This window comes from Filicampus tigris, chromosome 21 (genome assembly GCF_054856515.1).
Source record: "Filicampus tigris isolate MCC_2025a chromosome 21, RoL_Ftig_1.0, whole genome shotgun sequence".
Taxonomy (NCBI): domain Eukaryota; kingdom Metazoa; phylum Chordata; class Actinopteri; order Syngnathiformes; family Syngnathidae; genus Filicampus; species Filicampus tigris.
Window position 1 is genome coordinate 13,154,767 of NC_141237.1, and position 12,525 is coordinate 13,167,291.

Sequence of the window (12,525 nt, forward strand, 5' to 3'; positions counted from 1 at the left end):
CCAAAGTCATCCAACTTTCTTCACGCTTAAAAGTGAAATCAACCCAAACACATTATTTTCAAGAATATGTTCCCAGCAGGCCCACGAGTTGAAACACGGCAATCTGATTAATATTATGTTTGTGGAATATGAGGTAAGCAGCAAAATCCACCCCTTTTTAGTCATCTCTGGGGGCGGCCATTTTGTCACTTCTGTCGACTGAAAATGACATCACAGTCGCTCAGGGCTTAGGTAACGAGCAATCACGGCTCACCTGTTTCCTGAAGCTGAGTCACGATTGGTCGTCATCTGAGCCCTGAGTGGTTGTGATGTCATTTTCAGTCGACAGAAGTGACAAAATGGCCGCCCAAAGAGATGGTTAAAACTTAACTCTTATTCCACAAACGGCATAATTATCAGAATGCCTTCAACTAGTCAACTAGTGGGCTTACATCGAACATATTCTTGAAAAAAAACATGTTTGGGTTGACTTTCGCTTTAAATCCTATTTACCATTTCAGTTCAAGAACACTGTTTTTGATAGATGAATGACCCAATTGTGTTTAATGCCAGCGTTTTCTACGGTAGGCCACACACATTTAGGGACCTTTTGTTTGAAGTCATATTTTATGTCCACACGAGCGCTTTACATTACATTACACGCGTTTCAAGACGCTCCGTGCATTTCATTCTAAGGGCGAGCCAAATAAGTGAACGATAACAGTCAAGTTGTCGATGTACTAGCTTAACACTGACCTTGAAGATGACTTAACTCTGGACTAAGTCTAATTATCTATTGTAACACCCCGCTGTGTCCCTTTAAAATGTTAATTCTAGCCATTTTAAGGATCCTAGGGCAAGGTCGTCGGTTGCAAATTGACTCTGGCCAGCCATCACTTTTTAGAGATGTTAGTTTAGGTCCTGGTTGTGAGCAGAAATAGTAATTAAAAAAAAAAAGGCCCGCGCGGCAGTTATGTGCATCACGGGCCTAGTAAAGCTCTCCAACATTATATTAAGGCCGTTAAACTGCCAGCACCACGTAGCGTTAGACATTTAAAAATCTGTCACTTGCATTACCTGCTGTCTTTATCCACAGTGCTAAATGTCACTCCACCACTTAACCTGTGATCTACAGGTAAATGTCGCTGCCAAGGATATCCTACTATTCCTGCTCAAGGGACGATTGATGATGACAACATCAAGCTGGGACAGATTCATTGCAGCACTTTGCCGGGTCATCGCCATATTACAGGTTTTGTGCTCTTGAAAAATTGTATGAGCACTGCACAGCTCACAAAGCAGTGTAATGCTCAGAATTTATTGTCTGATATTAATGGGGAAAGAGGGTTGGGGGTGTTGGATGTGCCCCCATAATGAAAATATCTGATCAAAAGTGTAAATGTAGCACTAATGGACCAACGAAGGCTGTTTATTGAGCTGCCAGAGTGCAATGTTTAGTTATTGTCTCATTTACATAGTCCTGTTTTATTGTTTCCTTTTTGGGTGAGGCGGGGAGGGGGTGGGCGCATGCTGCTATTAATTGTTCCATGTCAGGCAGCAGAAAGCTTGAAAATTCCTTATAAATATGCATGTGATTGTGACGAGGCTGTCGAGCATGATTTAATTGAAGGGGACCCATTCAGAAATGTGCCCATCCCGTCAACTAGTGACAAAATGGAAAGCGCCCGTAATCAAAGTGTTGCATATTTTACTTACTCTTGTGCTGCTTAGCAGGAATTCCCCATTGCTGCCTTCATTGTCTGCCAAGACTGTTTCAAAATATGTGCGTGCGTTTGTGTGTGTGTGTGTGTGTGTGTGAGGTAGGGCTACGCCAGCACCGAGGAGTCACTGGGAAGCTGTGTCCTGCTGCTAAGTGACATGTCGGAGGTGGCGAGAGACGACACGTTTCCAAGCACAGCCAAGTTAAAAGCAGCTCTCAGACTTCTTTTCACCAGACAGCCCACGTGAGTCAACATTTCTAATGATGTCTCCCTGTATGGGTCTGCGTGTGCGTGTCATATTCCTGCACAGACTGTGTGTGTGTGTTGCCGTATGCTAATAGCATGGTTCTTCAGTTCCTCGGCTTAGGCAAAGTGATTAGTTGGCTCTCAGGGTCCTTTTTTCCTTTTTTTTTTTTTTTTTTTTAATAGAAAACCAGACAAGCTCTTGAGACTTTTTGTGATGGACATATTATTACAGTCTGTTGCTGTCGGCCAATCGGCTCATCAAGTCATCTAAATGCTTTGCGAGGTCTGTGTAAAACAGCTACTCGGTCCCAGTCTATGAATATTGATGGAAATGGAAATTCACAGCCGGCCAGTCGATGAGCTCCGGTGAATTTTGAACACATAACAGATTTGTCTGCGCAGCTTGATGCTTTTGTTAGCGATTATGTGAGGAGTATTTTGCCTCTGTGGCGGCTTGTGTACTGCCACAATGAAGATGAAAGGCTTTCTTCCTGACAACACTAAAGTTGATTTATGTGGTCATGCTGAGAGAAGATGATTATTTTCTTGGGTGGGTTTTCTATTAAGTGCTCTGCTTGTTGTAAACAGGGTGAGAATAGCAGCGGTACAACACATCATGGCGCACCTTACTGGAGCAGACGATGGTCAAATAATCAGGCCGCAGCTGGACCAGTCGGTGACCTCCTCACTTCCCAGTCTCTATTGCATCAGATACGTGGTGGACGTCACTCTTGACACCAACAGCAAGTCCGTTCTGAAGGTATAAATAGATATACAGTAGCTACTCATAAAAGGTTGGGCATAATCGGCTTTGGGTGAAATTTCACGATGAACCTAAATTGATTTGTTCCTTTACAGGTGAACTTTGACCTTCACTCAACGTTTGAATGTACAACCGTTCAATGTTTCACTACTTGCACACACAAGCGGCTGTATGCTAACAAAAAGCTGAATGACAAAATTCCAAATCGACTTTTTATTTAAATTCCAAGACGTCCCCTTTTATACCTTTCAGTGACTCTTCCCGTCTCTCAGTTTCTGTAATCTGTTTCCAAACTCAGTGGCCACTTGCCTCTGAGAACATCCTGTTTGAAGTCTGTCTATAGAGAAGTACTGTTGATCGTTTTGTTAGGTGTCGTCCTGGTCTGATAATGTCAAAATGTGAACCTCAAAACACCTGCTATGAATTGTGCCATTCTGCTTTTTCTGAAGCCTGGAGAAGTGCTTTCAAAGGTTGACAGATGGAAGGTGAAATTATGCGCAGCTAAAGTTTATAGTGCATTTTAGGTTCATTCTGGAATTTCAAAGTGCGGCATGATTAATCAGTCAGCCACAATTCAGCAGTGATGATCGTAAAATTTACAGTACATGTATTGAGAAATGAATAGTTTTGATTGTGGAACTTTTTTGTCAAATGAAAAATGATACACAGTGTCTTTTGCCTTTTTCATGTGAGATTTACAACTAAAAAATATCCTTAATGCAGTTGCTTTTCCTAAACTTAAAATTTGGCCGGAATACATACACAGACTCCTGGGAAGTGAACAGAGTGAGTTTCCCTGGCTTAGCCAAGTTGGCGTCAGTCCGTCTTGACTGTCGTGAGGTTGCGTTAACATGTTGGCACAGTCCTATTACTTCACGAGTCTCTCGCCTGAGCATTCTGGCTTTTTTTTGTTTTGTTTTGAGATTCTTAGCTTCTTAGCTCTCACTTCATTGCACAAAGAAAATGATATTTAAAGGGGAAGTCAAGAATGTGTTCTATGCAGGCCCAGTAGTCTAAACATGGCATTTTGATTAATATTGTGTTTATGGAACATGAGAAATCCACCCGTTTTTAGCTAGGTCAGGGGGCGGCCATTTTGTCTCTTCTGAACAATTGAAGATGACATCGAAGTTTCTTGCGGCTCAGATAACGACCAATCGTGGCTCAGCTTCAGAAAACAGGCGGCTATTTTGTCACTTCTGTCGATTAAAGATGGGTAACAACCAATCATAGCTCAGCTTCAGAAAACAGGTGATCCGTGATTGGTCGTTATCTGAGCTGTGAGCAACTTTGATGACAAAATGGCCTCCCCCTGAGCTAGCTAAATATGTTTGTGTAGACTCCCTCTTTAACATAGGTAATTATTCAGGTTTGAAAAGAAATAAGTCATTCTTGATGCTTAACATAAATCTTTTCTTTACGGCAGTTTGTTTTGTTTCAGTCAACAGAAGTGACAAAATGGCCGCCCCCTGAAATGGCTAAAAGTGGGTGCATTTTGAAACTTATATTCTACAAACACAATCAGAATGCCGTATTTCAACCAGTGGGCCTGCATAGAACATATTCTGGAAAAAAATATATTTGGGTTGACTTCCACTTTAAAGCATTTTTGCAGTGTTCGCAATATTTTAGGAAATGTACCAAAACTGAAAATGTTTCAGTCATCTGACATCAACACAGAAAAATACTGACTAGATAACATTAATGTTGATTTCCCCCATGACTGATTCAGAAATCTTTTCAATTCCAATCCTTATCTTTTAAAGTTGTGGCGTGTACCTGTACGTTTGATGCAAATCAGGTCGAGGCGGTGGAGAAGCTCTTCTGCATGCTGTCTTCAGACACTGTTGACGTGGCTCTGAGAAGATCTGCTGCGGAGCAGCTGTCCGTGGTTTTGCAGGGTGAGCTTTCTCGAAAAAACTCCTTACGCTTCTTTTCTGTAATTCTCCTAAACCTTTTAAATAACACCTTTTAGTTTACTACATCGCCGATTCCTAGCATATGCCTGAACGCTGTCAAACCAGAAGAAGCATTTATGTTTCTCCAGAAAAACTGCTGACTGCTTACTTTCTTGGCCACTGCTTACTTTACTTCTCTGCTTTCTAAATTGGTTTCACAACACACCCCGTCTCGCTCTCATCACAGTGTTGAAGCAAACAATTGCAAGGCAAAACGACTGCAACACCACTGACTTCTCTCTGTGGGGGAATTTTTTTTCAAATTGGTTTCATTGTATGAACTAAGACACAGAGCATTCATTAATTTCACTTTAGCAGGTTGCCCGAGTCAAATTTTCAACCTGCTTCAGGTTAGAAATTAATCATCTATTTGTAAAACCATGCATAGCCAGTTGTGCTAAATTATGAACATGTCATCACATACTGAAAACATCATTTCATGGAGTCAAGCATACAGTATATTTTTACATTTAAGGATGTACTTTCACCACCCACAAATGACTCCTAATAATAAATTATTCAGTTGCCGTTATGTCCCTTGTGTGGAATTGAATGTTGATTAGTCACATTTGGAAATGGAGTGCACAATTCAGACACTCTCAAGTCAGTCTCGATTAGTTTGCTGTACAGTACAACGTTCCTCAGGTTGGGCAAGTTTTCCATCAGTCATGTTTTTGCGACATCCGCTTTTGTTGAAAGAGTCAGAGCTAAAAGCGACCCTTTGTAGTCTGAAAAAATTCATGAATCGATCAATCGGTTGATGGAGTCTGAACTAACAGTTATTGGACTTATTTGTTCCCTCTTGATTGTAATTTTACAAGAATTTGTGCAAGGTATAGTAGTAGTTGAAACCCAACAGAACAGAACACAAGATAGAAAATAGCTTGTTCTGAGTTTTATTTGGAATCATATGTGCATGTGTGATTAAAAAAGCCGAAAAGTTAAGGTGATATCACATCTTTGCCACTACATTTTGTTTTGGAAGTTTAAGCATATCTTTATGACCTGTGTATTTTTTTTATCTCTTCCCTTTCTGTAGCAACAACAATGCATCCAGTCTTGAAGAAGCTTGGAATAACTGAGAGAGTTATTTCCTTCATGACTGACAGTGTCAACGGTAATAAGGTAAACTCGGACCTGCTTTGACAAAACAATAAACCATCAAACACCGCCGTGATTCAATCCAAATGGAAGGAATCCTGGGCGGGTGTGTGCAGTCAACAATAACTTCCTCTTGCATGACCTCATTGATGTAAACATGTAAGTTCACTTGTTGCCAGTGGATGTCGAGCAGATCCGCTGAGGCGTGGATGATAGAAAGATGAAATGGCCTGTATTAACAGTGTCAGACAGGCCCCGCTCGGCTGTGTTTTTAGCCCTCCGGGCCTTGAGTCAGACGCTGTGTTTGGCTATGTTGAAGTAGACATACAACGAGCTGTCTGCAGGTGCTATTTGTCCCATCGCGTCACCGGCGTGCCAGCGAAACAGTTCACTTGGACAGGCAACTGCTCATTTTCTTCCCCACAGTTAAACGCTAAATGTTAGGGATGTCGCGATACGATCATATCACGATATGAACCTCACCGTATGATAATTATCACGATATTGTGGCGGTATATTAAAAGCTCACGATATTGTAAAATAAAGATAAAAAAAACGGTTGTTAAAAAAACATTACAATATTCTGTTATTTTTTTGCAGGTCTTAAAGCGCAAGTCAACCCAAACACATTTTTTTCAAGAATATGTTCCCAGCAGGCCCACTAGTTGAAATACGGCATTCTGATTAATTTTGCGTTTGTGGAATATAAAATTAAGCAGCAAAATGCACTCGTTTTGAGCCATCTCTGGGGGCGGCCATTTTGTCTTCTGTCGACTGAAAATGACATCATTACTGCTCACAACGACCAATCACGGCTAACCTGTTTTCTGAATCTGAGCCGTGATTGGTCATTACGTGGGTCATTTTCAGGTGACAGAAGACAAAATGGCCGCCCCCAGAGATGGCTAAAAACGAGTGGACTAACACTTATTCCACAAACGCAATATTAATGAGACTGCCCTGTTTCAACTAGTGGGCTTGCATAAAAGATATTCTTGAAAAAAAATATGTTTGCATTGACGTTTCGCTTTAAACATCCCTCCATCCATTTTAGGTGGCAAATACTTTCGTCAAATTAAACTGCACTAATAAACTAACCACCAGAGGGTGCTGGAACTGCACAAATGGAAAACAATTTGGGCTTTTAAACAGATTTGCTGCTATTAATATCATGACACGACAATGACGATATATCATGGCGATTTTTAATATCGCGATGTTGTGACATCCCGACTAAATGTATTTGTTGTCCATTTGCTCAGCGCTTTGACTGCATGCTGGAGCCTTGTGTGTGTATCCTGAGAAAACTGGTGTATGCTGATCCGTCTCTGAGAAACAGCCTGGCGCAAGGCAACCTGCTGCTCATCACTCTTCTCCGAGGTGCATCATTTTAGAAAGGCAACTCATTAATGAATAAACTTGTGACTGCGTATATGTGGGGAAGAGCACAGGCACGTTTGGATACAAAAATGATATGAAGCTGTCTGTAGACGCATAGATTCGAACCATGTTGTGACATACTCACAGTTGCACAATCCCATGAGAGCCAATACAAGAATTACCATTCTGCCGCATGCTGACAGGAACGAGTGTGATTTTTAGGTCGGTCTTTGTCTTCTCACTTAGTCGGATTTTGACTTATGGTGGCTCAAAAATGTAGGTAAGTGTTAAGAAAGTCGCTCGATGAATTAGAATCCTTTTTTTTTTTTTTAGATTGTAGTGGCAAGTAATGGTATTTGGTTGACAATTCAGCGTGGTGTGGTTTCACAAGCAGAAGCAGAAGCGGCAGTCGAGAGTGGAGAGACTGGCTTGATTTATCACAATTTTTGCAGCTTAATTTCATATGCATGACATTTTTTTTTTTTTTTTTAATCATTGAAATTTGTCAGCGTGCTTAACAATACTCTGTGGTTTGTCATATTTAGAAGTCGTATGAACAACAAAATGACCCCTTATGATGAGAAAAATTAATGGACCACGTTTTCCCTCGCCCGGACGCGGGTCACCGGGGCCCCCTTCTGGAGCCAGGCCTGGAGGTGGGGCTCGACGGCGAGCGCCTGGTGGCCGGGCCTGCACCCATGGGGCCCGGCCGGGCTCAGCCCGAAAAGGATACGTGGGTCCCCCTTCCCATGGGCTCACCACTGGTGGGAGGGGCCAAAGGGGTCGGGTGCCGTGTGAGCTGGGCGGCGGCGGAAGACGGGGACCTTGGCGGTCCGATCCCCGGCAGCAAAAACTAGCTCTTGGGACATGGAATGTCACCTCTCTGGCAGGGAAGGAGCCTGAGCTGGTGTGTGAGGCTGAGAGGTTCCGATTAGATATAGTCGGGCTCACCTCCACGCACAGCTTGGGTTCTGGTCCCAGTCCTCTCGAGAGGGGTTGGACGCTCTTCCACTCTGGAGTTGCCCAGGGTGAGAGGCGCCGAGCAGGTGTGGGCATACTTATTGCCCCCCGGCTTGGCGCCTGTACATTGGGGTTTACCCCGGTGGACGAGAGGGTAGCCTCCCTCCGCCTGAGGGTGGGGGGACGGGTCCTGACTGTTGTTTGTGCTTATGCACCAAACGGCAGCGCAGAGTACCCACCCTTTTTGGAGTCCTTGGAGGGTGTGCTGGAGGGCGCTCCACCTGGGGACTCCATCGTTCTGCTGGGGGACTTCAATGCTCACGTGGGCAATGACAGTGAGACCTGGAGAGGTGTGATTGGGAGGAACGGCCCCCCCGATCTGAACCCGAGCGGTGTTCGGTTACTGGACTTCTGTGCTCATCACGGATTGTCCATAACGAACACCATGTTCAAGCATAAGGGTGTCCATATGTGCACTTGGCACCAGGATACCCTAGGCCGCAGTTCAATGATCGACTTTGTAGTCGTATCATCGGACTTGCGGCCGCATGTTTTGGACACTCGGGTGAAGAGAGGGGCGGAGCTGTCAACTGATCACCATCTGGTGGTGAGTTGGCTCCGATGGTGGGGGAAGATGCCGGTCCGACCTGGCAGACCCAAACGTATTGTGAGGGTTTGCTGGGAACGTCTGGCAGAATCCCCTGTCAGAAGGAGTTTCAACTCCCACCTCCGGCAGAACTTTTCCCACGTCCCGGGGGAGGCGGGGGACATCGAGTCCGAGTGGACCATGTTTCGTGCCTCCATTGTTGAGGCGGCCGATCGGAGCTGCGGCCGCAAGGTGGTCGGTGCCTGTCGTGGCGGCAATCCCCGAACCCGCTGGTGGACACCAGCGGTAAGGGATGCTGTCCAGCTGAAGAAGGAGTCCTATCGGGCCTTTTTGGCCTGCGGGACCCCGGAGGCAGCTGACGGGTACCGGCAGGCCAAGCGGAATGCGGCTCTGGCGGTTGCTGAGGCAAAAACCCGGGTGTGGGAGGAGTTCGGGGAGGCCATGGAAAATGACTTCCGGACGGCTTCGAGGAAATTCTGGTCCACCATCCGGCGTCTCAGGAGGGGGAAGCAGTGCACCATTAACACTGTTTATAGTGGAGATGGGGTGCTGCTGACCTCAACTCGGGACGTTGTGGGTCGGTGGGGAGAGTACTTCGAAGACCTCCTCAATTCCACCGACACGCCTTCCACTGAGGAAGCAGAGCCTGGAGACTCTGAGGTGGGCTCTCCTATCTCTGGGGTTGAAGTCACCGAGGTAGTCAAAAAGCTCCTCGGTGGCAAAGCCCCGGGGGTGGATGAGATCCGCCCGGAGTTCATAAAGGCTCTGGATGTTGAGGGGCTGTCATGGTTGACACGTCTCTTCAACATCGCGTGGACATCGGGGACAGTGCCTCTGGATTGGCAGACCGGGGTGGTGGTCCCCCTTTTTAAGAAGGGGGACCGGAGGGTGTGCTCCAATTACAGAGGGATCACACTCCTCAGCCTCCCCGGCAAGGTCTATTCAGGGGTGCTGGAGAGGAGGGTCCGTCGGAAGGTCGAATCCCGGATTCAGGAGGAGCAATGTGGTTTTCGTCCTGGCCGTGGAACAGTGGACCAGCTCTACACCCTCAGCAGGGTCCTCGAGGGTGCATGGGAGTTTGCCCAACCGGTCTACATGTGTTTTGTGGACTTGGAGAAGGCGTTCGACCGTGTCCCTCGGGGAGTTCTGTGGGGGGTGCTTCGGGAGTACGGGGTACCGAGCCCCCTGATAAGGGCTGTCCGGTCCCTGTACCACCGATGCCAGAGTTTGGTCCGAATTGCCGGCAGTAAGTCGGATTCGTTTCCTGTGGGCGTTGGACTCCGCCAAGGCTGCCCTTTGTCACCGATTCTGTTCATAACCTTTATGGACAGAATTTCTAGGCGCAGCCGAGGTGTCGAGGGGGTCCGGTTTGGTGGCCTCAGTATTGCATCTCTGCTTTTTGCAGATGATGTAGTACTGTTGGCTTCTTCAAGCCGCGATCTCCAACTCTCGCTGGAGCGGTTCGCAGCCGAGTGTGAAACGGTCGGAATGAAGATCAGCACCTCCAAATCTGAGACCATGGTCCTCAGTCGGAAAAGGGTGGCGTGCCCTCTCCAGGTCGGGGATGAGATTCTGCCCCAAGTGGAGGAGTTCAAGTATCTTGGGGTCTTGTTCACGAGTGAGGGTAAGATGGAACGGGAGATCGACAGGCGGATCGGTGCAGCGTCTGCTGTGATGCGGACCCTGTATCGGTCTGTCGTGGTGAAGAAGGAGCTTAGCCGAAAGGCGAAGCTCTCAATTTACCGGTCGATCTACGTTCCTACTCTCACCTATGGTCATGAGCTGTGGGTCATGACCGAAAGAACAAGATCTCGGATACAAGCGGCCGAAATGGGTTTCCTTCGCAGGGTGTCTGGGCTCTCCCTTAGAGATAGGGTGAGAAGTTCGGCCATCCGGGAGGGACTCAGAGTCGAGCCGCTGCTCCTCCGCGTCGAGAGGAGCCAGTTGAGGTGGCTCGGGCATCTGATTAGGATGCCTCCTGGACGCCTCCCTGGTGAGGTGTTCCGGGCATGTCCCACCGGCAGGAGACCCCGAGGACGACCCAGAACACGCTGGAGAGACTATGTCTCCCGGCTTGCCTGGGAACGCCTTGGGATCCTTCCGGAAGAGCTGGAGGATGTTGCTGGGGAGAGGGAAGTCTGGGCTTCCCTGCTGAAGCTGCTGCCTCCGCGACCCGACTTCGGATAAGCGGGAGATAATGGATGGATGGAGAAGTCGTATGACATGTTTCCATCGCTGATTGTACGACACCGAAAAGCCGTTTTAATTGAAGTGAGAATGAGTTTAGTTCAACTGCTATTATGGTACAGAGAGGGCTGCATCGCAATAAATAATAATATAGTGGAATAATATTAATTATATGCTTTATACATAATATAGATTTACTGTGCACTGATTGAAGTATGTCACCATTTTATTTATTTTTATTTTTTGATGATTATAGCTTGCAGCTAACAAATACCCCAAATTTACATATCAAGAAATTAGAATACAGCATTACATAAAGAAACAATGTATGCTGTGTTTTCTGCATAGCATCTCTAATCATGAAGGCAAACAATAACAACAGGGGCGAGGCTGCCGTCCTAATGAGTTTGCTGCTCTTTGATGAAATAAGCAGCATGGCAATATGGTGAGTTTTAACCTCTGCTTCCAGTATGTCATATGATCCATTCAGACCCTCGGCATGACCTCTTATTGTAATTTTTGGGGCAGGTCGGACAAGTCACCCAACGATGACCCTCTCCCGACATTCTCCCTCCCGCTGTCCGTAGTTCGCAGGTAAACTTTGATACTGCTGCCATCAATCTTCATTTGTTTGTTCACAACTGTTTGCGTCTAACTTAACTGTCTATTTTACCCATCAAGGTACAACATTCCTTTCCGGGTTGTGAGCCATCATGCTGTCAGCCCGTACCGTTGCGTCCTGATGCCCACCTCAGATCTGCTGATCTTAGCCCCTGCCCGTCAAGCCTTGCAGGTGGTCTGGAACGTTGCATGGCGCTGCGGTATAGACAACCTGCTTGAAGATTCCTGTGGCTCCAGCAACAGCGCTGAGTAATGCACTATGCTGCTATGCCTAACATCGGATGTTTCTCTCTTCATTATGCAGTCGGGATGTCACAATATCGGCAATATCGTGATATCGCGAGATTATAATCGTCACGATATATCGTTGTCGTCATGTCGCGATATTAATAACAGCAAATCTGTTTAATAGCCCAAGTTGTTTTCCATTTGTGCAGTTCTAGCACCCTCTGGTGGTTAGTTTATTAGTGCAGTTTAATTTGATGCCACGCCTATTTTTTTGTGAATGCGGTTATGTACAAAAACAGAACATTGTGATGGTTTTTTTTTATCATCTTTTAAAAAAAATCTTTTTTTTACAATATCGTGAGCTATTATACAGTATCGTGATCTTTTTATATATCGCCAACCTCCCCACGATATCGTGATGATTATCGTATCTTGACATTTGGATATCGTGACATCCCTATTATGCAGCTATAGCCATTTACTTGCGTTGAAAAGAAATATGCTCCGTTATATTGTGGAAACCTGTGGTTTAGAGCGATTTCCCATTGCATGTGGGAAAGGAGAGCCACACCCCCTGATATACTTTTTGGCTGTTTATTGCATGCCGGAAGATCAGGTAAACGCAAAGACAGAATGAGGGAGGTGCTTTCCTGGGAAATTCCTGGGATTGAATGGCTGGACTGTGAAAAGACTAATAATTACTTCAACGGCAGTGAATGAGTTAAAACGTGTTTTACCAAACATAAGGTGGGTCTGGAATAGAGATAGACCGAT

At 45.7% G+C, this 12,525-nt stretch overlaps 1 protein-coding gene across 2 annotated transcripts in view; it reads left to right on the forward strand.

The window, feature by feature from the left end:
* rttn (rotatin) overlaps positions 1-12,525 on the forward strand; it is a 56,783-nt gene that overhangs the window by 10,652 nt on the left and 33,606 nt on the right. For both annotated transcript variants that reach the window (XM_086020568.1, XM_086020567.1), the window contains exons 16-24: positions 1,115-1,231; positions 1,804-1,943; positions 2,535-2,706; positions 4,511-4,610; positions 5,707-5,792; positions 7,031-7,148; positions 11,251-11,347; positions 11,431-11,496; positions 11,584-11,772. In XM_086020568.1, the coding sequence (XP_085876694.1) occupies positions 1,115-1,231; positions 1,804-1,943; positions 2,535-2,706; positions 4,511-4,610; positions 5,707-5,792; positions 7,031-7,148; positions 11,251-11,347; positions 11,431-11,496; positions 11,584-11,772 (1,085 nt within the window). The remainder of the gene's footprint in view (positions 1-1,114; positions 1,232-1,803; positions 1,944-2,534; positions 2,707-4,510; positions 4,611-5,706; positions 5,793-7,030; positions 7,149-11,250; positions 11,348-11,430; positions 11,497-11,583; positions 11,773-12,525) is intronic.